Here is a 26,682-nt window from a genome sequence, read left to right on the forward strand (position 1 = left end):
TGTCCCTATGTGCCCAGGAATGGGATTGCTGGATCAAACGACAACTCTCTTTTTAGTTTTTTAAGGAAACTCCATACTGTTCTCCACAGTGCTGCACCAATTTGCATTCCCACCAACAGTGTAGAAGGGTTCCCTTTCTTCCACACTTTCTCCAGCATGTTACGTGTAGATTTTTAAAATGATGGCCATTCTGACCAGTGTGAATTGGTACCTCACTGTAGTTTTTATTTGCATTTCTCTAATAGTGACATTAAGCATCTATTCATGTGCCTGTTGGCCATCTGCATGTCTTCTTTGGAGGAATGCCTATTTAGGCCTTTTGCCCATTTTTTGATTGGGTTTTTGTTTACGTATTTTGGAAATTAAGCCCTTGTCAGTCATATCATTTGCAAATATCCCAATTTGTAGGTGTCTTTTTCTTTTATGGTTTCCTTTGCTGTATGAAAGTGAAAGTGAAGTCGCTCAGTCGTGTCCGACTCTTAGCGACCCCATGGACCACAGCCTACCAGGCTCCTCCATCCATGGGATTTTCCAGGCAACAGTACTGGAGTGGGGTGCCATTGCCTTCTCCCCCTTTGCTGTATAAAAACTTGTAAATTTGATTAGGTCCCATTTATTTTTGCTTTTATTTCTATTACCTTGGGAGACTGACCTAAGAAACCACTGGTATGAATTGTGGTAGAAGATGTTTTGCCTACATTCCCTTCTAGGAATTTTATGGTGTCATATCTTATATTTAGGTCTCATTTTCCTAAACATCGTTTAAAGTAACAGCCCCTGAACTGGTGAACCACAGTATACATTCTGAGAAACGCTTTGCTAGGCATTTTCCTCGTACTGGATGAGTCTAACCTCTGAGCCTCTGTGAGAGTTAGGGGTGATGGGGTTTGGAGGAAGCCAGTACAATAACTGGGGCTCAGAGGTCCAGAAGCAGGCCAGTGACCAGTCAACATTGTGTATCAATACTGATTCCATGTAACAATTTTTAGCCTGTCTGCCTTTGCTGAGCAATCTGCAGTCTCTTAGAAACTATGAACCCAATGCCCAGAGACAGTTCTTATTTTCATTTACTTGAAACAACAAAGTGTTGTTTGTCATAATCAAGGAATGGCAACACTCCCTTTACTACATGGATATTTTAGTGTTAGAAATGAGAAGAGTCATTGTAACCATAAAAAAACACAATGTAGCAACTGACATTTTCATATTGTATCTTGCAGCTCTAAAACATATGACTATTTTTAGGAGGATGTCATAATTTCAAGGGAAATTCTCATTTAAAACAAAATTAGGCATTTGTCCAAATGCCCTGAACTATACGTGTTTATAGAGGGTAAAACATTTATAATAAATCATACCCCACAAACCTATCTTTAAAACAACCAGGGAACTCTGTATTTTAGTATATTCTCATGAGGAAGTCACTTAAGATTCCTGAAAATTCTGGGCCAGTTCTGGGTGATGAGGTCATCACTGCAGACAACTCTGGTTCAAGTCAACTGCAGCCTTGTGAGAGATGACACGGATCATACCTGTTTTCCTGAAACTAGGAAGCTGGTATGTTCAACGTGAAAGCATGCTCCTTTACATCTCCAAAGAGTGGCTGTGCTCCTCAAGAACTGTCCTCTACCCCTTACTGAGCTGGTAGAGACACAAAGGCAGGCCAGCTCCTGGAAACACAAAACTCCTCAGGACCATGACTTTGTACTGAGGAATCCGTCAGCCTTGCTCAAACTTCCTGAGGACTCCACTGATGTCTGACACCTTCCTTAATTCCTTCCCACTCACCCTCAGAGGTCACACTTGCTCACAATCTCTTGGCTCTAAAGCTCTCTCAGCCTCCTCCCGCTCCCTTCTCCTTCATTCCCATCATCATTTCCACCCCCCAAATCTCTTGTATATCCAATGCCATCTCAGGGACTGCTCCCCAGAGGACCTGAACTAACACACTGGGGGACTTACCCTCCCCCTCCTTTCTTTGGCCAAGGGTTGCTCCCAGAGGTGGTGGACCCTCTAGCCTGTAGCACAGGCTGAGAAAGGCCTCCGGCAGAGCTGCAGGTGTTTGCACCATGACATCAATAAGGATGTGGCTCACCAGCATCATCTGGTACACAACAGTAGTTATCGGTCTTTATGACTGTGGTTTATAGTATCTCAATAACTTTCCTTTTCGAAAACCCTCCTCATCTATTTTGCAAGTATTTTGGAAGACTGCGCCAAAAGAAAAAACTGAAAAGACAAAAACCTCAAGCTTTATTAAAATGTCACCCTCTTTTAAACATTTGACAAGTTCCTTCCTAAGAAAGAATGTCCTTTACCTATTTCAGGAATAAAAAACTTCTGGTTGAGATATGAGAACTGCTTGTTTAATGCACAGTTCTATGCTAAATTCACCTTATACCAAACTCATTCCTGAAAGTATAAGAGCCTGATGGATTTTATAGGATGAAGAATCTGAGTTTAACTTCGAGTCTTTAAAAGCAGATATAGGAAAAGTAATCAGTCCAATAGGTTTCGAAAAACAAATTTAAGGCACAAATGATGTGCATGTCATATACATATATACATGTTTATATATTTTAGTACACTGAAGTTGAGAATAAGCCTTCTATTTTAGTTCTATTTAGTAGGCCACTGAGTTGTAACAAAATTTATTGAGAATGAATCTGTAGGGATACGCAGTGTTCCTACAATAAAGATAAAATTGACAAGAGCAATAAAGAGTGCATGACACTGTTCTAAATAGTATTTGACTTGACCAAGGCTACTCATGCTAATGATCTCACTATATTAGTCATTTGAAATGCTCTAACTAAAATTAGTCACCAGCCAAATACAACAATGGTTCTATTTAAAAATTAATTTAATGCTTGGCTAAAGCCTAATTACATATGTAACTATCCAACAGTAGTTCTTAATTTCCAAAAAGTTCCTCTTTTGAAAATCACAGAATCATTTACAACATGGTATAAATATTATAGGGCTTCCCTGGTGGTTCAGTCAGTAAAGAATCTGCCTGCAATGTGGGAGACCTGGGTTTGATCCCTGGGTTGGGAAGATCCCCTGGAGGAGGGCATGGCAATTCACTCCAGTATTTTTGCCTAGAGAATCCCCAAGGACAGAGGAGCCTGGTAGGCTACAGTCCATGGGGTCTCAAAGAGTCAGACACGACTGACCAACTAAGCACAGTACATAAATATTATAGAAGACCATGGATATTAAACTGCCTGGGTGTGGGGAATCAGCAAAATGTGTTCTTTATTGCATATATAACTCACATATGTGGGATTTTAAATATAATGCTAGACTACTAAAATACAAATGCATGTATTTAAGCTGGTCAGGGAGTAAAATCATGAATGAGACAGGACAGTCAGCCCAAAACCATGCAGTTAGGTTGTGGGTCTATTATTTCCAGAAATGAAATGTCTGTGTTCTCTTCAGAAACCTATGTTGCATATATTATTTAGAGCTCACATTAAACGAACAGTTGACTGTAATGCTAACTCAAGGAAGAAAAGTTCACCATTCACCAATGACTAAGTCCACACTCAACTCTCAATTTTAAGGCAGCACAGCTTCAGTGACAGCAACTGCTAACCAAAAGTGATGAATAGTCACTTGCCAGCCCTTTTGTTGCAACAGTGTAGTAATTTCCCTAAGACAATTTGCTACTGACTAATTTTTCTGTTGTTAAAAGGCTTACTCTGTAGAAAAACACCACAAATTTCCAGTGTGAAAGTAACTCCATGGTGGTATAAATATACATATGCATAACTATACAATATACACTGCACCCATCCTTTACAGAGAACAATTAACTGAGAGGGTTAATTTAATTGACCATATAAAATACTTCTGTAAACAAAGTATGGCAGGCAGTAAGGAAACCATTCATAGACTTCCTAGAAATTGAATTCCTTTCATTGTGAAGAAACTGCATTTAAGGACACAGTATTGAATATTAATAACATTCTTTGTATTAAAATCAGTCAATATTTTACAGTTTAAGAAACTTTACATATATACAAATTTTTTACACTGGGAATGGTATTAGAGCAAATAGGCTTTTTTTTAGTCTCAAAGATCTATTTTCCTTCGATCAAAGACTTAAATTCTTTCACATTGTGGTCACTTGCAACAGACATAGCATGATCCAGAGCTCGAACACTTGCAAGGAGTTTTACTATCTGTTTTATGTTTTCTCTAAAAAAGAAAAAAGGAAACAGAGATAAGCAAGTTATAGCATGTGAAAAAAATTAACCATATTAAAAAAGAAAAAACTTTCCTGTTTAGATGAGTAGCCAGAAAAAGGACTCATTTAAAAAAAACAAAACACCCCACATCTTGTTCAGATCCATGATTTTCATTTATATCTAGAAAGGAACGAAAGCAATCTATTGCCTAACTACTTCAGAGCCCAGCCACCCATTCCTTCCAAACCCAAGTCCTAGCTCTTCCAGAATATACCAGGAACACAAATTGTATTTGTGAGTATTCATCACCAATCTATCAAGATCCAGCATAACTTCCATTTCTCTAAAATCCAATAATAAAGTATAATCTGGCTTCCTTTATCACCCAGCTACAAGTCATTCTCAGCAATCCTCAAATTTTAGCATACATCAGAATTAGCTAGAGGAGTGCTGAAACACAGACCACCAGGCCCCTCCCTCGGAATTCTGTTCAGCAGGTCTGGGGTGAGGCCTGAGAATCTGTGTCTCTAACAAAGCTCCCAGGTGATGCTGCTGCTGCTGGTCCAGGAAGTATGTTTAACATTAGTTTGAGTCAGTGTGACATTGTCAGTTGTCTCTTCTCTATAGAACTGTAGTAAGCACCTTTCTGGGAAGGATTATAATTTGTAAGATGTTATGACCCACATGGAGCCTACTTTATGTGCACTGCACACAGCAGGTATTTAAATAGTTGCTAAATTCTTTTCTGTAGAAAAGTGAATACTGTTTGTTTATATTTAAACTCCCCAAAACACTGCAACCAACACCAAAATGATATAAAACTTAACATAGAACACAAACATCCCCAAATTGGGATATAACCTTCAATATACTTGGGGTTTCAGTGGCTATTTTTTCTTGGGTTTATATCTGTAAAATGAACCTCGAAAGACCAAGATGCATGACATTCTAAGAGTCTACAGTCTCCTCAATTTTTCATGGGGGAAGGCAGAGAAAATAATGATTCATTCATTCCCCTTACAGCTGGTGCTTACTAGAAGTAAGTCTTCCCTTAATATTTTCATGAATAAATAACATACTGAAAAAAGATTAAGTAAGAGTTGCAAAAGTGAAAAATACAATGCACATTTTTGGTAGGTTTATCAATATGAAGTCAATGTACAATTTAAAGTAAAATATAAACATGTCTCTACCAAAAGCATTTTAATAATACTAGACCAACAACTAAGACTCTAGATCACTGTTTCATTCAGTAATTATAAATAATTACCTTGCATTTCTTTTTTCCACATCAGAGCACCCAATACTGTTTCTGTAAATTGTATCTGCTAAGTGTACAAGGTATCGACAGAAGTTTTCTAACTGAGAAATAGTTCTTTCTCCTTTAAGATTCACGAACCACTGCTTGGGGAAACAATTAATTACCTATGGAAAAGAAAGATGTAGAACAGTTAAAACAAAAATAAAGTGTCTAAAAGCCAAGTCTAGACAACAGGTATAATGTATTTAACTGGAAGATATGCTATTGAGCTATGTATTAACTAATTACTTAGAAGGGATATTCTTTTAAACCAGATTTTCTACATAAGCTATACAAATATACTTGGATATACTCTAATTTTAAACTTTGACAGACACCCAAAGTAAAAGATAATTTCTCCAAAATTTAAGTACATTGGGGACATAAAATTGATAACTAACTGCCTCACTTTCCAGTCTTCCAAGCCCTACATGAATTGAGCTGACCTTTTGTCAGCAGTTTTTGATGTAATAATATGTATAGCATAAACACCAAATCGCAGCCCCTCCCCCGCAGAACGGTTCAGTCAGCAGGCATCCATGCAGACAGCGGGAGCCACACCAGCCCAGCACAGGGTGGAGAGAGCATCATGCCAGAGGGGCAGCCTAGGGCAGGCACCTAAGCAGGGCCAGCACGGCATGACAGCAACTCGGCATGGGGAACCGAACCCTGAGCAAGGGGAAGCCTGTTCCCACTTGCGAGAAAGCGGCCAGTGGGCAGACAAGGCGCCCCACCGAAGAACCTGGGGATGCTTGCAGAAACAACGGATTCGAACTGGGCCAAGCAAGTACCAGGAGTGCCTGGAACATCGGGCCAGGAAACAAAGAAATGCTCCCCCAAATTAGAAACAAGGTCATAGAGGTCAACCTGAAGGAGCCCCTACTAATCAAGTCTAGTACAATTCTTGCCAAAGATGCAAAATGTGAATATAGCCATGAGAGAATATCAGAAAAACCCAAACTGAAGGACATTCTACAAAAAACTGGCCTATCATTTTCAGGGGTATCAAGGTATGAAGGTCAAGGAAACCTTCAAATGACAACTGAATGCAAAGGATGATCTGGAAATTTCTTTTGCCAATTTCTTTGGATATTATTGAGACAGCTGATAAAACTTGAAAAGAGCCCTAAGAATTAGGTGACAATATATAAATGTAATTTCCTAATGTTGATGTTTATACTGTAATATACAACAAAATCTATGTTTACAGGAAACAAGACACAAAAATATTTGATGGTGAGGGAGTAAGTCAGAGAATTACTCTGACATGGTACAGGTCAAAAAGCTATACTGTACTTGCAGAATTTAATTGTATTATTGTTTAAAAATTAAAAAACTATCAAAATTGTGTATATAACACATGCATATAAAGTAAACTCATGTATATAAAGTAAAACAAAATTAACTAAAATTACTTCTTAAATGAGAAAAGAAACCATTTCTTTAGTAACACTTAGAATAGTATTCATTCAACTGTTATAAAACTATCTCCAAGTTAAAACTTTTATTAGTACCTACAAAAATAAATATTGATATAGATAGATGGATAGAAGGATAAACATAGACATACAACAGCACAAATTTTTACATAAAAAATGCTAAGGGGATTTGGGACCACCTGGGAGGCAAGCTGACTGTCAACATTACAGCAAATTCAATAATCAAAGGGGTTTTCATAAATTCCTCAAATCTCTTCAAACAAAACAATTCATCTTAACGTATATGCTTTAAAAACTACAATATGTGTCATTTAACTCACATTTTGGGCTTTTTTGATGCTGTCATCTCCATATTCTGAATTCTGAAAAGCCATGAGAATGTATCTATTTAATAAACCGTCTATTGATAATTCCTGAAGAGTTTTGTTTGAGAAAATGCCATACCATTGAAGAAAATTCCCTAAGAGCTAGAAAGAAGAGAAAAATTATTTTTCCCAGTTCCAGTGAGATATAATTGACATGTAACATTGCACAAGTTTAACAATTTAAACATATAGTGATAGTTAAAATATATATTGTGAAATGATTACCACAAGTTTAGTTAACATCCCTCTCTTCACAGAGTTACACATCTTTTTTCTATTCTCTTAGCAATTTTCAAATACACAGTACACTATAGTTAATTACAGTCATCATGTTGAACTTTACATCCTGGATGTTTGTATCTTTTGATTACTTTACCCCATCTCCCCATTTAGACAGCATATTAAAAAGCAAAGACATTACTTTGCCAACAAAGGCCCATCTAGTCAAGGCTATGGTTTTTCCAGCAGTCATGTATGGATGTGAGAGTTGGACTATAAAGAAAGCTGAGCACCAAAGAATTGATGCTTTTGAACTGTGGTGTTGAAGAAGACTCTTGAGAATCCCTTGGACTGCAAGGAGATCCAACCAGTCCATCCTAAAGGAAATCAGTCCTGAATATTCAGTGGAGGAACTGATGCTGAAGCTCCAATACTTTGGCCACCTGATGCAAACAGCTGACTCATTGGAAAAGACCCTGATGCTGGGAAAGATTGACGGCAGAAGAAGGGGACAACAGAGATAAGATGGTTGAATGGCATCACCGACTCAATGGACATGAGTTTGAGTTAAACTCCAGGAGTTGGTGATGGCCAGGGAGGCCTGGTGTGCTGCAGTCCATGGGGTCGCAAAGAGTCGGACTCGACTAAATGAAATGAACTGAACCCCACCTGTTGCAACCACAAATCAGATCTCTGTTACTACAAGTTTGTTTTTTTGAGAAGGGAAGAAAAGTACTGAGAGGCAATGTAAAGCAATTAAATTAAGTACATACAAAGTAAATTACTTACACACTAAAACACCTTATGAAATACCATGGACCATGTCTTGCCCAAGCACTAAGAAGCAGTTTTGAAGGGCCTGAATATTTCCTAGAATGACTGAGATGTACTAAACTTTAAATAGCCACACAGAGTTAGTAGTTACTGTAGTGGACAATGCAGGTAAGAACAGTTTCCATCATAACAAGTACTGGCAGAGAAGTGATTATTCTTAGATAAATGTCCGCCCTTGAAAATCATGAAAAACGTCATAGTCCTATGACTATGCCAAAAGATGGAAATTTTCTTTCCGACTACCATATTGCATGCTTCCCTGGTGGCTCTTTGGCAAAGAATCCACCTGTAATGCGGGAGACTTGGGTTCAATCCCTGGATTAGGAAAATCCCCTGGAGAAGGAAATGGAAACCCACTCCAGTATTCTTGCCTGGAAAATCCCATGGACAGAGGAGCCTGGCAGGGTACAGTCCATGGGGTCGCAGAGTCAGACACCACTGAGAGACTAACCTGTAAGACTTGCATGTTTACCAGACCTCATGAACCAGGACACTGGAAGCTACTTAAGCTCAATACCCAAAAGTCCCCACGCATTCTACCATTAATACTTCTATGTTCTCAGTATCTCTCATCCTAGGAAATACAACATCATCCAACAAATCAAGCAGGCCACAGCCGACATGTCACTCCCAGCCTCTCCCTCAAGCTGTCTCACCCCGCCCCCACCCCTGCTGTCCCTTCTCTCGGTCCCCGCTGCCATGCCCCTAACGGAGGCTGCCGTCATCTCTTTATGGCTCAGGGACAGCTCTTCTCAAGCAGGGTCTGTGACAGAACTCAATCCTACAGAAAATGATCTGCGTAACTCTTTAGTTTTCCCAAGGATGGGACAAACTAATACCATTCCAGATACATACACGATAGAGGCCTGAGGGCACCAGGACCTAAGTGTTTGTTCCCAGAACCGCAGTTGAGAATAACTGCTGAAGAGTCAGACTGGCCTGAAGGAGACTCCCATCTCTACCAGTTAACAAAGGAGTAAGCCTGGGTAGGTGATTCCGCACCCCACTGTCCCATCAGTGGAGTTAAGCTCACAGGACTGTTGTGAGGATTCAAGAGAATATAATCTGAATAAAGAGTGTGGTACAGCGCTTGGAACACAGTAAATATGTGGTAAGTACTAATTCCCATTTTCATTATTACCATCTTTACCTACTTCAAACCATTATCTCCACACAGCAACCGCAATATCTAAAAAATGGCAATATTTTGCAAGTCACCTCCCTACTTAAAAACCCTTCCACGACCCATATAAGGGCAGATGATTTTCAAAAGCAAATGAATTTAATAAAAGATCATCTTTTCAACAAAGTGTGCTGGGGCAAATGAACCTGAACAACCAGGCCTCATGCCATATATAAAGATTAACTCAAAATGGATCACGGACTTAAATGTAGAGCTTAGCCATGAAATATCTAGAAGAAAGGCTAGAGAAAAACTTAGTAGCCTTGTGTTACACAAAGATTTTTCAGATGTGACATGTAAAGCACAATCCATAACAGGGTAAAGTAGTAACTGGACTTCATCAGAATGAAGAACTTCTGAGAGAATGAAGACAAGCTACAGACTCAGGGGAAAAAGTTTGCAAATCATGTATGTGAAGTATTTGTATCAAGAATACAAAACTCAAAGCTCAATAGTAAGAAAACCCAATTTTTAAAAATGGGCCAAAGATTTGCAAAGACACTTCACTAAAGAACATGAGTGTTAGTTGCTCAGTTGTGTCCAACTCTTTGCAACCCCATGGGTTGTCACCCACCAGGCTCCTCTGTCCTTGGAGTACTCCAGGCAAGAATACTGGAGTGGGTTGCTATGCCCTTCTCCAGAGGATCTTCCTGACCCAGGGATCAAACCTGGATCTCCTGCACTGCAGGCAGTTTCTTTACCATCTGAGCCACATACAGATGGTAAGTAAGCACATGAAAACATGCTCAGCATCATCAGTTATTAGGGAAACACAAACCTTAACAAGACCTGAACATACACTTGGAGCATGGCTTAAAAAATAAAAACCCTGAAAGATACTGAGGTGTGTGAGAAAGAAATAGAACACTAATACTGTTGGTTTAGAAAACAGCTTTCAGATATTTACCTAATAATCTAGATATTTATCAAACAGAAATAAAAACTTATATACCCAGAAAAACCTGTATGCTGACAGGTTTATTCATAATTACTCCAAACTGTAAACTATCTAATGGATAAAAAAATGCACCAAAAAATGGTATATCCAGAAGAATCTGAGAAAGGATATGATTCAGTATAACTGAATCACTCTACTATACAACACTGTCAAGTCAACTATATTTCAATAAAAAATTTTTAAATGCTGTATTCACCATTTGAAGACAGGAATGAACATAAAATAACACTAAATCATGAATGCATTATGTTACATGAATGCACCCAGATTCAAAAGGCTAACTAGTATATAATTCCATTCCTAAGACATTCTTACAAAGAAAACTATAAGACAATAAAAAGCTCTTAGGAATTGGGGGATTTGGGTTATAATCTTGATTAGAGGAGTCTCCTATAACGTTTCCACGTAAATTATAGCTTCTGTATCATCTGGATTGCTTATCTCTTCCCTAACTCTAGCCACCCTGGACTTCTCTCAGTTCTAGTATATCTTTCTCTCCCTCACCTCAGGGCCAACTAACAACCTAAATATCACTTCTCAGGATGGATGGGAATTTTCTATGCCCCTTGTCATATGCTCTAATACAACTCTGAATTTCTTTTTTCAAAACTCCTCCTACCTGAGGTTACTTATTTGCTCTAGTCAATTGTGCTGGGTTATAAACACCATGATGGCTCTACTTCTATCTTATTCAGTGCTATATCCCCCCAACTTAGAAGAGTACCTGGTACTCTATTTGCTGAATAAATCAACTGTGGTTTAGTAAGGCATTTTGTTGGGTAGTCTGGACCTTATTGGGACTCAGAATTCATTTTCTCCTCCGGAAACATCAAACCTATGAAGTTACTTAACCAAATATTAAAATACTTTTTGGAAATATACTGTATGAAAGTCAAACAAAATCCAAAGCTTTCAGATAGCTTGTAGACACTTACCTTAACTGAAGACCAAAACTGTCGTTGAAAAAACAAGTAAGGCCCAGAATTTTTATTTTCCAAGACACTAAGGAAAAAAAGAGAAACACATCATGACCAAAAGTTGTGCGTTAAGTTCCATCTTATTTCTAGAAGATTTCTGTTAAGTAAGAGGTGAACAAAGGAAGCAATGAATTTTTCTGATTTTCAATTGTATTCCAGAAGACAGTAATTTTAAAAGGTAATGGCTATGTATTCTGAGATAACGGAGCGCTATTTCTTTTATTCTGCTTAAGGGAAGCGGTTTCCACAATGAGCTCCTCAATCTGGGCTACACGTTTAGACTACTTAGGTAAAGTTTACATTACAAACTACGCTTAGTTTTCCCAAAATTTAAGAAGCTTTCTCTGAAAAACAATAGAGAATATTATCATCTTTAACATTTTTAGGAATAACTTACTTTTTGGGATACAAGGGCATGAATACATCATCATCTAAAGTTCTCCTCATTCTCAATAGAAGTGCTTTTAGGTATACCTGAAGAGTTAAAAATAGATCATGCATTATAATAAGGGTTATGGTAAAAGTTTAGGAAATAAAACTAAGCCACATTCCAAAGCACCTAATTGAGTATTCAATTTTGAGTGAACAGCTCAAATTTACTTTCTCACCAAAGGTCTTTCTTCTTAGTTCACGCCTCATCAATTACCAAGTAATAAAGTCATTTAGAAATCTTCCAGCCCCTTAATCTACTATATAAAGGTTTAAAATCAGACCTGTAAGTCTGGTTCTTCTCAAAATGAGGTCAGAAAGTAAAACAATGATAAAGAGTACTTTCCTATGTCTATATTGCTTGTAAGAAAGTTCAGTGGGGGCAGCAGCAATTTAAAGTTTGGAAACTAATTATGCAATAACAACACCTGATTGTTTTACATGCTATTACATGTTTCGGGATTTAAATTATCAATTGGTACACATCCCAGTACTTTTCTGCTTTTCTTTCCCTCCCCCAAAATTAAGTTCTTTAAGGGATGTCTGATTGTGAATGGGGATGGGGCGGTGAGAAGGATGAAAACAGTATAGATAAGAAGCTATCTAGACTCTTTTAAAATTAAAAACCACTATCTCAGATTTTCTATATAAAGGACCAGATACCTCAAGTGGGAGAATCAGATTTTCTGACTATAACCCACTCGTTTTCTCAACTTGCTCGTTTTCAAAGGGAGAGAAGATACATAAAAATTTTTAAACTTTTCATAAATAATAACTAAATTACCTGTGTATTTTTATTTTCTGCATTCACCACTGAAGGATATCCATTTATTAATTTTAGAGTAATTCCAACCATTCTTGAAGTCTGTGTTGTAGAAAAGGGGTCCCACATATTTTCAGCAATCACTATTAAGGAAAAAAAAAGGTAGAAAGTACTGAGATATAGACGTAAACTGCAGCTGACGTAACTCTGATGTCAAGCAGTTCTCCGTTTAGAAATGACTCTTCCTCTAGAGCATGAGCTTCAGTTGTCTTTGTCCAATTAACCACAGAAATGTTGACAATTAGGCAAAGGTGAAGAGGAGACACAGATTCCTATTATTTTCTGCTTCTTGGTGAAAATAAAGATTGGGGATTTTTATATCCCAGGAGATTCTGTCCCAGTGTCAAGAATCTCTAACTGAACCTAAACTTTTTTCATATTTTAAACAGCTCCCTAGGTCAATGATTTCTAAACTTTTGTGAGAAATTGATGAAAGAAATGAAACTGCTCCCTGGAAAAATGCATATTGTTCCCAAAACTATGTATTCAGTTTTGTTCAGGCAGTCCTTAAGAGTCTAAAATCTCCCTACTGCCCCCAATTCCAGGCCCTCCCCAAGGTGGTCTTCAAAGTCCCAAGGTAAGAGACAGGTACCCTTTAGCCATCTCTGGGTCTGACTGTAACTTCATTATTAATAATGTAATTTCTATGAGAATATATGCTCTGATTAAAAACTCCTAACAATAGATATGAAAAACCCAATGCGTGTGAATGTTCAATTCCGTAATCTATACCTGTTAGTTTAGGAAGAATCACCTTTTCAACAATGGTAGGCAACAGTGCGACATCGACATCGTCCTTTTCTTGCTCTCGCTCTTCACAACCATAAAACAGCAAAGATTCAAACCACAGCATGTTCTCAAAGTCACGACATTTTGCCTAGAAAATATTTAAAAGGTTACCCAAACATTTAAAACAGTGGCTAGTTCTGCTTCTAGCCACAAAGAGAGTAACTGGAACTGGATTCAGCCTTCAGCCATAAACTAAATATGCGACAAAATATAGGAAACATCTATTCTTAGACAATGGACCAGCAGAGGCAGCATAGGGCTATGGCCCCTGAAAGAAGGCAGTCAAAGGAGGTGACTCCTGGTCAGGAGAGCAGAGCAGGGTAGGGAACCCCCAAGCAGAGCAGTGCTGCTGAGTCAGGAGCCAGAAAGGCAGCTCAGGGAGGCTGAGACAGCTGGCGGCTGCGGGACAGAGGGAGGAGCTGTGAAGATGGAGAGCTTGCAGGGGCGCACCACCGCGCCGTTGAGCCTCTGCTGTGCACTGGGACACACAGCATAGCGCGCAGCGCCACGGGGGCTGGGCAAGCAGGAGCCAGGAGCCCAAGAGTCCCCAGAGCTCATGTTTTTCTCCTGTTGTTTCCAGGGCTTCCACCTCAGCCTTCTTTTTGGTATAGTTTACATGCTCAACCCAGCCCATCTCATTCCTGCCCACGGCTCCACCCGTATGTTGGTAACTTACAAAACTGTTATCTAAAACATGACCACTAGATGTACATAGACAATTCAACAATTACCTAGACAATTACCTCCCTTAGGTAACAGGCAAACAGTTTCTACTGATTGCACCTCTTAAATCTCATCCTCCTGATTTCCATCACTACTGACTTAGTTCAGGGCCCCACTTCACATCTTCTTCACTGAGCTTTCCCATGACGTTCTACAGTTTTCTGGGATCAAAGGACCAAGTTCTTATTCATTCATGTTCCTATTTCCATGTCAACACTTGTAATTTTAGTTGAGAAAGATACTGTATACAAATTGAGAAGCAATAGATGGTGCTCTTAAAAAGGGACAGAACATAAAAGGAAAGATTGGTAAGATTACACCCAGTGATACTCTGTATCACTTATAGCCCTGAGCATGAGGTACCTCCTGGGAAAAACACTTTATTCAAGCTTCATCTCTCCCCCAAGCATCATGGTACCCTGCTTTCCAACAGTGAGAGAAGACACTCACCTCAAGCGGAGTCCAGGTGAGAAGCTGCAGCCTTATGAGGGGGTTGAGCAGCTTTGGCAAACAAAGGCCGATGTAGGCATGCTTATAGGATGTGTAGTATTTTGAACGCCAGGCTTCAAACTGGGATTTAATACAATCGATTGAATAGAAACTTTCAAGGACATCTTCAAAAACTTTGCTAGACTCTTTTGAAATGCGATCTAAAACCAACAAAAACAAAGAAACCCCACAGAGAAATGTTAACTTAGTATGCAGTAGAAAAAACGTAGTTCAATTATTTTCAGCATTTTCTCTGTAGCCTGAGTAAGTAATAAGATAGGCTCATTAACAAAGGAACGGTCCATGGGGTCACAAAAAGTTGGACAAGACTGAGCGACTGAAATGAATTATCAACTGAAACTTAAAGGAAAGGAAACAGAGATAAACTTAGCCTCCAAATGTCTATCACACAAACTACAGTGCAGGCAGTTGCCATTCTGCATAGTTCTAATATGTACCATTATCTGCTACCGTAGTCTAAATAACACCCGTTCCCCAAAACTCAGTTCAAATTTCAGTTACCATGGAACAGTAAGTGTGAGTAATTGCATAAAATACAAACTCTGTACACAGCTCTTCAGCCCACAGATCACCATTTAAATAACAGATGTGCGTGATCATCAATAACCAATCATATCTGTTCTTCCAAAGTTGCTTGGTGACTACAATAACTAACAGATAAGAATCTGCAATGGATGCTAGGATCTTTGAGTGAAGTTATTTGATGCTCTATATGACTCTGAACAGTGGACTCTTTATAATGAAGAGACCTAGTCATGACAATCTACTTCTTAAGATCCACCTAAACACTACTGATAGGAGGCAGCCTAACATTTGCCATCTACTATTATATATTAAGAAAGAGCATCTTGTATGAAGTATTCTCACCAAAAAGGTTTAACCTGAATCTAATTAAGACTCCAGACTTAAATTCCAGTTTACAAGAAATACAGTGACTGGAGGAACAAGTTAATACCACGAGGAAACAAATTTAGAATGTAGGACATTTTATAAGACAAATGGCCTTCAGAAAGCAAATGCCTTGAACAAATAGTAGGAGTGTGTGTATTATAAGGTACTCATGATATTCATTAATTCTAGATTAAAAAGGTGCAATGATCAAGTGCAATGCAGAAGCCTTGTGTGGATCCAGGTTTGGAAAACACAGAGCAACCCACAAAAACAGTCCTGAGAATTTGGGAAGTACTGAATACAGATATGATACTAAGAAGTTTCAGTTAATTTTTCTCAAGGGTGGTAATAGTGTTACAATAAGGTAGAAAAGCATCCTTTTTCAGGGGGGAGACATTAAATATGTTAAAGTTTTTAGAGGCAAGTGCCATGATGTCTGTAAGTTAATTTCAAATGGTTCAGTGAAACACACACATATCCGAAACAAACTTGGCCAACTGATGGAAAGAACTGCTGGATTTGGGTGACAGGTAGACGGTGATCACTGTGCTATTCTTTCCAATTTCCTGTATGTTTAGAAATGTTCACTATAAAAAAGTGGGAGAAACAAAATAAGCTTCTCCAACTATGTTCCAAAGTTAATAAATGACAGATAACTGCAGCCAATGGTGGGAAATAAAGACTTTTACTTGGGGTTCCTTCTGGAAACGCCTTCATGTAACAGTGCTAACTATTCCCCGTGGTTGAATGATTCAGGACTCCCCAAATCAGGAACTCCCTTTGGGGCTGAGAAGGGCTCCCTACTGCCAACCTTTACCTTTCTAGACCAGACAGGCTGCATTAGGGTGGCCCTTGGGATCTGAAACATTCTCCTGTCACTTTTAAAATTCTACGATTCTGAAGAGTAATATTATTTATAATGCAAGTAACTAAGTAAACCCCACAACAAAGTGTTACCACTAATTGCGAGAATTCATCACGCTATTCAGTAATAAAAACAGGTAAAAACAGGTGCAAGCAAGCAACAAGTGCCAAGTTCTAAAGCAGAGGCCACAAAACCTCACATTATTTCATGGTAACAACTACAGCCAAGCAGAAAGCACAATGACAATGAATTTCACTTCCAAATAAAAGTCTAACCTTTTTCCAGATTGAAATTTGTGATATCCGTAGAAGTTTCTTCATCATCACTGGAAAGGCCTTCAAGGTGATCTGCCATCTTACCAGTCTGCTCTCTGGCTTGTCTACGACGAGTCCTAAATAACAAGCAGTGAGTTTCCAAACCAGGTAAAGGAGACTCCTCCCTTCACAATCCGACCAACAGCAAGCATCTGGAGATTACCTCCTGGCCTCCCGTTCTGCAATCCGACGTTTGGCATGTTCTTGATACAGTGCCCGATCTCGTCCAAAGGAGTCAAGATTTGGTGCCATCAGAGCTTTATCTGGAAAACAACAATGGTTAAAATTAAAAGCCTTCCTCCAACAATCTTGAGGAAAGAGTTTGCACAGAATAAGCCATAATGACAGACTGCTTTCTAATCTCAACAGTGGGATTCTGCAATAACTGATAAACCAGATAGTTTGCTAATTTAGAGCAAATCTCAATATTAATCCATGTTTCCACAAAAAGGAGCAGAGAAATAGAGAGTCTGACAACACTACCCCAATGCAAACTGGCTGAATCCCTGTTCTTATGTCTAAGTAACAAAACCAGTTTATGCTATCATGATGACAAAGTAAGTTAAAAACCTAAGTTATTTGTGTAAAGGGAAAAATAATACATTACTTTTTTTAGGAATGAACTTAAGCATCATATTGTTGAATGATATGAAATGACAGCAAAGAGTAATTGCTAAGTAGGAAGTATGAAAAAACATCTTTGTTGTAGTAATTTAATGATTTATTCTATTTTGTTCTAATTTTTCTTTGCAGAAATTTATTCTCTATTACTATTTTAAAAAACAAGGGCAGAATCAACAATATAGACTAAAAATCCTATCTGAATAGGACCAAGTTGTGCTTTCTCAACCGCTACTTTCAAAGCACAATTCCCTTATTTCTTTTTTTCCCTTTTTCCATCTCTCTCTCTTTTTAATTTCTAAGACAAATTTTCTAACTTAGCTTTCGACATTCCTATTTATATTTATATATCAGTTACCATTTTTTAGTTTCCAAGGTATGGCTATTCTTCTTAGAATATTTCTTTTTTATAGCGTCTTCTACTTGTGCTACATGTAGGGTCTCTTCTGCCATCTCCCAAGGACAGCAATTATGTTTTAAATTTTCTCCTGCCACCTGCATGTGTGTCCTCAGTCTCTTTGGTCCTACTGCTTGTGTTGGTCTCCGATGATCATTAACTACACAGGAATGAGACTGGAAATTTCGTGGATGCAGGTGGGAGCTGTCTAACAGAGGCGTCTCCATCAGATCACTGGGTAAAAGTCAACCTTTTCTTGGGGCCCCCAGATAATAGTGTCTCATGGTCTTTTCTCTGGACCCACTCTCTTTGTCCAGAGAAGAATCCTGGAGACTCTCTTGCCTAGGGTAGAAGCAGAAATGGGGGAAACATCTCTCTGTGATGCTCTATTTCTACATTCAAGTTCGACACTATGGAGACATCCTGTAATACGCAGGATAGTAATGGGAAGCAAAAACCCCAGAGGGTGTGTGGGGGGTAGGGGGGCGGAATGATGTGAAAAATGAAAGACATCAACTGAAGTTTTTTCCCGATACCAAAGACGTGGCACAGCAACAGGGAAAATAAAACCAAAAAAAGCGCTGGTGTCTACTTCAGTGTATCCTAACTACCCTAGATCCTACTTCTTCTGTGTACACCCGTGGCGGATTCATGCTGATGTATGGCAAAACCAATACAATATTGTAATTAGCCTCTAATTAAAATAAATAAATTAAAAAAAAAAGTTGACTCTTTTACTGCTTAATAAACAAGATGCCCCGGCTTTACCTCAACTGGGACTCCACTACATATCACAGATAAATTAGCTAAAAAGTCTCAAACTACAGAAATGATTCCTGCCTCTTTAAGAGGCAGCCATCATTAAAGAAGTACTCTAAAGAAAATTATGTTAACTTAGTATAATACTTAAAATGTTTATATTTAGAGACTTTTTAACATATATATTGAAAGAGACAGAGCAGACAACTCAACTGATAGCTTCCTTCTTTCTGTAAGAACTATATGCAGTAACTGTGGTAAAGCACTTGCAAATCTAAACAGAAGAATTTCAGGCTGTATTTTTGTTTCTTTAAAAAAAAGATATCAGAAAAAGAAATCGATAATTCAGTATCCCATGCAATCTTCCTCAAATCTTTGGCAATAATGAATACTCCCTTTAGGACAATACTTTTCACTTTCTCATTACCTTTCATTTCTTTCCAACTGTCAATCTATTGATAATTAACACCCATCATTCAACCCTTACTCTGAATCCCATGTAAGTAAATACCTCCAAATTATAAAGAACAGATTATAGCTAGGAAAAGGTATTTGATGAAATGCACAGCTCACACAACCATTTAACTTAAAAGGAAATTACTTCCCATCATAGATATAATGATTACCTGTAATCTGCCCCAGAAATCTGGTTCTGTCTGGATCAAAAGTGATTTGAGAGGCATGCATTAGTTATTTAGGTGCCCCAAATGGCACTAATCCAAATTTAAATGTGTATGGCAAAAACAGAAGGTCAAAGCCATTCACATGGCTTACACTGAGTCTGACTCATCTGAGGGCCATGTCACCGTCTCTTTATGATGCTCCAAAACCCACTCGGCACACAGGAGAATGCTTTCCAGGGATTCAATGTCTCTCTAATTTAGAGGACACACTATATGACAAAGCATTGTTTTCAGAAAGAATGAGAACAGGGCACTTTGCACTTGGAACACCTGGAGTGGCTGTTTAACATGCAGACTACTGGACACGATCCAAGACCTGGCAAGAATTTCTAGAGACAGGACCAAGAAATCTGCATTTTAAATTAATATCATGGGTAATTCTGATGTATACATCCATTTAAGAACTGCTGACACAGGGACCAAAGAGATGACAAAAAAAGCCAGGAGAAATCCAACATAGGAAAATTCCTATTACAGTACTCAAGAATATAGAGGGCAATGAAAAAGTGGAATTAAAATGTTTTTTAATATGTCTGGTTAAAGAGTTTCAGCTAAACTCTTATTAAGAGGTTTCTAATTCATTTTGGTTTTCCATAACCCACATCACAATGAAAGGAATATAAATTTAAAATTTCCAGATTTTTAGACTATAATTTCAAGAAGTGTTGGCATCAACTGACTTACTAAAAAAAACCCCCAAAATAAAAAACCTAGTTATATAAGGCAAAACAGGAAAAAAAAAAAAATTTTCAATACAAAAAATTTTGCTTTATGCAAGGGGTGAAGCTCAAAACTCCCCTAATCTTGGAATTGTATCATTTGTTATGTAATAAAACCCTCTCTCCCATCCAAAATTTCCCAATCCCTAACTCAAAACCTTATGATCAACAACAGCATTTGTGTTAGCGTTTATATTGATGTTAAAATGGGGGAAAAAATATCACTTAGGGACAAGTAGATACTGGTTTTAAGATAAAATACTGATGATGTCCTTACTATACTTTGAAGAATGAAAAAATATGCCCAAAGAAGAATAAGACAGAATATTAGTACATGATTTGCACTCCTTTGTGAAGCTATATTTTCTTAAACACAATCCAAGCACATGCCATTAATAATTTTAGATCTACCTGACATAAGAGCAAGGAAATTTGTTTCTTTAAAAAAAAAAAAAAAAATGCCCTGAGATGTCTACGTTTCAATTAGGATGTACTAAGTAAACAAGGTTGTTTAATGAATAATAAAAACCTTCAAGATGGACTGACTTGAATGGCTTGAAAACTCCGAAGATTCATCTTTAATATCATCTTGTCGTCTTTGGACAAGGCGGGAAGCTCGCTGTTTGTACAGCTGATGTATTGCTGATTCAAGTTCATTAATCAGTGGCACCTGTAAAAATACAACACACTCCGTAACACCAAACTCCTCAGATGCTTATTTATTTGAGGGTTCCATATTATTTCCGGATTTCTGAAGGAGTACCCTCTGGACAGAATAATCATGAATTTCCAATGAAATACAAATAGTAATTCAGTTCTACGACGTCTGGGAAGTAACACTTCTTCTTTTATTCCGTATATGGAACTATAATGTCCAGTGCCTAGTTGTTGGAGCAAAAGTTTAGTTAGGAAACTTAAACACTTTAACAATAGTAAAGAGAGTGAGTAAAGAAATGTCAGAAATTTTAGTGCTTTTCTTTTAAAGTACGTGAATCCATTTTTAGTGTTCTAGCAGCATGATCTACCTTGCAATTTTTGTAGCTTAAAATAAACTAATATTGCTGTGTAAGACCAAAAAAACGGCTCTGAGTAGGTAAAGAGTTTGCTAACTGCCCAATTTTGGACATTTCAATTGCTCTATCGTTCACAAGAACCAAGTACTTTACAGTAATGTTATACTACTTTGTGGCTTTATTACACATTTAAAATGTGAACTGCATTCATTTATATTAATAAAGTGAATAAAATTTCTAGCTATCATTAACCTGTCTAAAAATCAATCTATTTGAAACTCAGAAAGTTCTTCTGTTCCCATCAAATATTTAATTTTTTCCATATTTTTAAATAAAATTGCTTGCATAAATTGTTGCTTTACAAAGTCAACAGATTTTTCCAGGTTAACAGCCACAGCTAAACATTCAATTGGTTCATACAGAATACAAAAAGCTTATGGAATGAGACCTAACTTAAAAGGAAAAACCAGAAAACATTCTCTTTTTATAAATACCTTATGCTATATAATCAAATGCTATGAAACTTTCACAAAACACTAACAACCACTAGACATACCTGAGGAAACCAGAAATTCTAGTTTCCTGATGGTTAGTGCGAATAAAAAAACACACTATTTAGAGTTGGGCAACACTGGCACCAAGTGTTATAGCAGCTTCCTGAACTGAACAGACTGCAAATGGAAAATAAAAAGAAGCAGGTGGAATAAAAGCAATTTCATACACTTGAATGATTCCATTGCAAAAGCAACAAATGTTCACAGAAAGGTCAAACTGATGCAGTTATTTCATTCTTTCATATGCTACACCATGGGCAGCAGCATCCCCAGACCTTGATGATATCAGCTGAGCCCACAGACTCTAACTTGAAGATTAAGCATAATCCATTTTCCAAGCAATTATTGCCATATTGTTGTGACTTACACTCACCCACCCCTCATTTTTTTGCAAACCGTACAGGACTAAGGACGAATGAACCTATGTGCCTGCATGCACTCCTTTAGTCCTGGAGGCTATTAACACTCTTCTTACTGCCAAGAGCTAGATGCCTGAGGCTGCATCAGGCAGAGCCTTAATTATCCAATTTACAGTTAAAATTCTGATAATGTAATTTTTGTTTAGGTAATTAAAATGCCTTTTAACAAAGCCCTGAGAAAATTCTGAGAATAAAAGTCCTAAAGCACATTTTCACCTCTCTTTCATGTTTCTTAACAATATTGATTTATGATTTATTACAAGAGTGCACTGTGACAATTTCTTTACCCTCTCCAAACTCAAAACTGCTACTGACTACCATTATTTCAAGACCAAATTTAAGGCAAAGAACACAAGAAGGAAGACGACTCCAGGAAAACAAAACAATGGAAAGTTAAAATAATCTGCAAAAATAAAAATCTAAGCTTGAAATCACTTAAACCTTTATAATGAAAGAGAAAAAAACAAAAGAAAGCTTATCTTTTTATGGTCTTACCCTGACACAGTATTTCCAGAATGACAATTTATGACATTATTAACTCAGCAGCAGGCTCCGTAAAATCAAATGGATATGGAAATGTCAAAACGAAATAAAGTTATCTTCAAAAGGGAATTACCTACTTCTCTTTTAATTAAAATGTAGCCACTATATAATAAGATATGGTTTAAGATCTGCTTCAAAAACATTTACCTAAGTGACTCTGTAAAAACCTCAGCATAGTCTGAGGTATACTTCCCTAGGAACAGAGTAACCAGGAGAGAGAAAGCATACTACTAAATGTTTTCAAGATAATAAGCAACTGAAAACAATATGAACTAGATATTCTACTAGTCTCTAACTCAAGAGTGGTACAATCTAGTTGATCGTATTACTGTCAATATTTTTTAAGAGCTCAGTTTGCAATCACAGTGTTTAAGTTTACTCAATTAAGTTGCAAAGCAAAGACCAAGATATTTCCAAGAAAAACTCCACAGGGACAAATTTTACTTACAAAGTATGGTTTAAGACAAAGATCCTTTCTCTAGTCACAAAAGCTTACTGGGCCAGCTCCCACCACCATGCCCCCTGGGTTCACAAGGGCTTTGTTAGTAGGACACACCGCCAGCTCTGACATTTCTGTCCACTTTCCCGCTTAACTCAGCTCCTCTGCACACAGTCGAACTTATGTTTCCTTCTCACCCTGGTACTTATCACCCTAAGCCACAGACCTGCCACACGGGCAATTACAGCCCAGAATGTAGCTGCTTCTCCAGAAATCAGATGATCAGGACAAGAACACAAATCCTCCAGAGAAGACTTCATGGATCTGACCAGACTGGCTGGAATCACTAAGACTCATTAGGAAGACACAGTTTGGCACCGTTCTTTAGCCAGTCTTTGGCCTTAAGATACTGATCAAGAGATAATAAAAAGTTAAAATACTCATTTAAACATACTATATGCCTACAAATCCTATGCTAATTCATATGGCCAAGGATAAGAGAGAATGTGCCTTCTAATCCTGTATCCCATGAAAGTTTAGAGACAGGATACTCAAAAGTACTATGAGTTTAATTCTTTTTAAAGACAAAGCTGTGAAGTCCACGAATGCCTTTTTTAACCAGTGCATCAAACAATAGATCTGTCTTAAAGAAAAATCAATTAAAAGTTGCTTGAAAGAGAATTGTGTGTGCAGGTAACAAAAAATGCAAACAAATGGTACAACAGAACGCAAATAACTGCCAATTGACTATCATACCAAAAAGAAAAAAACTCGGAAATGAGACCTTAAAACAAATTATGGTCAATGAATGGTTTCTGAAATGGATAAAGCACAGGCTTATTCAGATGAAAACTATTACTAGCAATGGCAATCAACTTTATCTAGGGTAAAAAATAAAAACTAATAAAATTTTACAACTTAATGCTATACATATTTGGAATTACCTATACAAACAGTTTAAAGATAAGTTTAGATCTGAACCATAAGAAAGAAAATTTCATCAGTGAGTCCCTTATATTCTAATAACCCAGGACAGGCTGGTAATCCATCATTAAGTTATGGCAGGATCTGCCAAAGTCTTTAAATGTGCTTTGATTTATCTTTTTAGTTTTCAACAAAGGCACTAACTAAATTGCCCCCAAGACAGAATGCTGCTAATGAAGTGGAGAAAATGAAGCATGACTTTTCATCACTTCTAAAGCTAAAGTCAGTGGATATTCTCTGAGAAATACAGAAATCTAGACCTCCCTAGGTTTTGCCTTATTCAAAGAGATTAATATTTTTGCATTCTTACCTTTTCACTGAAACACTCAAGCAAGTCTTGGACATACCCTCGCATTTCTTGCAAAAATTTATACCGTTCACCAATACCCCCAGAAGACCCTTCTAATCTCTCAATGGCCCTGGTGGAGTCCGCGCGGCTTTGCAGGTGTTTCTCGTGCTGCTGTCGGTTTGTTTTGTGCAGTTCTTTCATGGAGTCCAACCTTAAGAACAGAAAAGGATAAATATCACACATTTACATCTGGAAGTCTATGCTGTCAGGACACTTGCAATATTTATAATAATGCATTTCGTTCCGCTATTAGAATATAAAAATGCTTGGAGTAGATCTTTTCATCTGTACTCCTGTTTTGCTCAAGAAAATGGCAGTCTACAGACTTCTTATATAAAGTTATTTGGTGGGCTAACCAAAATCTCACTGTTTTGCCTTTCCCCCCATATCCTGACTACACTTTTTTCAGAGTCCAAGAGGAGAAAACTGAGAATTGTCTTCAACCAGATCATGGAGTGGTATTTAAAAAAAAAACTTCGAGGCTTCCACAGAAGGAATCCAAGTAGGTAGCAGAACAAAGTATGAAGTCATCTTCTGGTTAGATTTTGAAGATAGGCCAGTCAATCTTCTTTGCCGATATTCTGTATCTGCTACCCCAGACTACATGTTGCCTGAGGGAATGGAAAGCTAGAAGACAGGTCTTTAAGAAGTTGATCTGCCCTACCTGTCTTTAAGCTGTTTCTTTACCAAATCAATAGTAACGGGAGTCATCTCATTACTGGGAGTTTTGAAAGGGACTGTATTATCTGTTTTTTGAGATTTGGCATCGGATGATCCATAGGCTGAATAACTATACGGAATGCCATAGGATGAACCATAAGGCATTGTCTGGTAGGTGTTCTGGTAGTACATGTTCACTTCCGTGGGCTGACTTGCTTGAACCTAGATGAGAAATGGGATATATATTAAAACCAGTAGCTAAAACTACAAAAAGAATAAAAAACTAACAGAAAATAATAAACCCATTTTTTTAAACAGTATGTAATTAAAGTAAGTAATTGCAGAGCTTCTCAAAATCAAAAGTAGGGCTGGATGAAATTTCTCTTATGGGATTACTGGATTCATTTCCAATAACTTTCAGGAAAACAATAATGAAGAGATTTTGAGTTAGTAGGGACGTTAAATTGTGTCAAAACACTAACAGAAACTTTGTATGACATTTCCATTGAACTACTTACTTCTATAGAACAAGTTGTTATAACTACTTTGGAAGATATTTTTCATCTACAGTTAAAGATTTTTGCACTACTAAGAAATCCATCTTCTACAAAATAATTTTTAAAGTCAGGAAAAAAACAGTTGTGCAAGAAAGAAACATTTAATCTATACAGTGGACAGCTTTTTTTTTTTGGCAATATGTTTTTTCATTTCAATAAAACAGGCTAGAAATCTTAATTCACTTTTTCAGGTTTGAAGCTTAGCTGTTTAGCTCTCACCTGCGGGATATTGATTCCTTTCCTTATCTGCTCCTGTTCCCATCGGCTGAGCTCTTCATCCTGCTCCCCAGTTACCAGAGCGTCATCATCACTCCCCTCGATACCTATGGCCATAAGCAGGGAGAAAATAAGTCCAAAAAGCAGCAAGGGAAGAGATGTTACCCTGATATTTCACAAAATCAAGCAAGAATATTGGCATGAACTCAACTTTACTAAAATTAAAGTGTCTGTTATGATCTGTCTCATATCTGACTCTTTTGCTTTACTTGTCTTAATACACAGTTATTCCTTAAGCAAGAGGCAGTATCAATTTAACAGTTAAAACCTTAGACAGGCTTCCTAACCTCTGTTAGTTTGACATCAATTCAACAAAGAGAAGAATGAAACCTAATGCCTCCTCAGAATGAAGAGACAATTAAATCTATTTATAACATGTTGGGTGCTTAGCACAATACCCGTCACACAGTCCTCAGTAAACATTAGCTATCAAAATCATGCTACACTTCCCCCAAAATTCCAGTAAGACACTTAATATCCAAGCAAGAACAGTTCTCCAACATTGAAAGTGAAGTGAAAGTCGCTCAGTCGTCTCCGACACTTTGCAACCCCATGAGCCATGGAATTCTCCAGGCCAGAATACTGGAGTGGGTGGCCTTTCCCTTCTCCAAGGGATCGTCGTCCCAACCCAGGGACTGAACTCAGGTCTCCTGCATTGCAGATGGATCCTTTACCAGCTGAGCCACCAGGGAAGCCCAAGAATACTGGAGTGGGTGGCCTATCCCTTCCCCAGGGGAATCTTCCTGACCCAGGAATCGAACCAGGCTCTCCTGCATTGCAGGCAAGTTCTTTACCAACTGAGCTATGAGGGAATCTTCAACATTAAACATAGTTTAAATAAAGGTGATACATTTTACTTGATTGTAGTATCAAATAAAATTTAGTAACAACAGG

At 37.7% G+C, this 26,682-nt stretch overlaps 1 protein-coding gene across 13 annotated transcripts in view; it reads right to left on the reverse strand.

The window, feature by feature from the left end:
• Nucleotides 1-2,845: 2,845 nt before the first annotated feature.
• Nucleotides 2,846-26,682, reverse strand: part of PAXBP1 (PAX3 and PAX7 binding protein 1) — a 32,409-nt gene continuing 8,572 nt past the window's right edge. Inside the window, exons 5-20 of one of the 13 annotated variants that reach the window (XR_015168465.1) lie at nucleotides 25,732-25,835; nucleotides 24,960-25,177; nucleotides 24,257-24,446; nucleotides 21,564-21,678; nucleotides 20,524-20,664; nucleotides 17,795-18,175; nucleotides 16,979-17,078; nucleotides 16,777-16,892; nucleotides 14,686-14,885; nucleotides 13,478-13,600; nucleotides 12,685-12,806; nucleotides 11,869-11,945; nucleotides 11,430-11,496; nucleotides 7,256-7,402; nucleotides 5,467-5,621; nucleotides 3,958-4,206 (exon numbers count right to left, since the gene is read on the reverse strand). Coding sequence is in view for 1 of the 13 variants with exons in the window: in XM_086413417.1 (XP_086269543.1) it covers nucleotides 4,089-4,206; nucleotides 5,467-5,621; nucleotides 7,256-7,402; nucleotides 11,430-11,496; nucleotides 11,869-11,945; nucleotides 12,685-12,806; nucleotides 13,456-13,600; nucleotides 14,686-14,885; nucleotides 16,777-16,892; nucleotides 16,979-17,078; nucleotides 20,541-20,664; nucleotides 24,257-24,446; nucleotides 24,960-25,177; nucleotides 25,732-25,835 (1,883 nt within the window). In the remaining 12 variants the exon portion in view is untranslated. Of the gene's footprint in view, nucleotides 4,207-5,466; nucleotides 5,622-7,255; nucleotides 7,403-11,429; nucleotides 11,497-11,868; nucleotides 11,946-12,684; nucleotides 12,807-13,455; nucleotides 13,601-14,685; nucleotides 14,886-16,776; nucleotides 16,893-16,978; nucleotides 17,079-17,794; nucleotides 18,176-20,523; nucleotides 20,665-21,563; nucleotides 21,679-24,256; nucleotides 24,447-24,959; nucleotides 25,178-25,731; nucleotides 25,836-26,682 lie in introns of those variants that run through there. The other 12 variants (XR_015168458.1, XR_015168457.1, XR_015168456.1 and 9 more) reach the window with 12 other exon arrangements.

The sequence above is a fragment of the Bos grunniens genome, chromosome 1 (assembly GCF_055505025.1).
Source record: "Bos grunniens cultivar Pamir isolate PY7600 chromosome 1, Bosgru_T2T1.0, whole genome shotgun sequence".
In the NCBI taxonomy this organism is placed as follows: domain Eukaryota; kingdom Metazoa; phylum Chordata; class Mammalia; order Artiodactyla; family Bovidae; genus Bos; species Bos grunniens.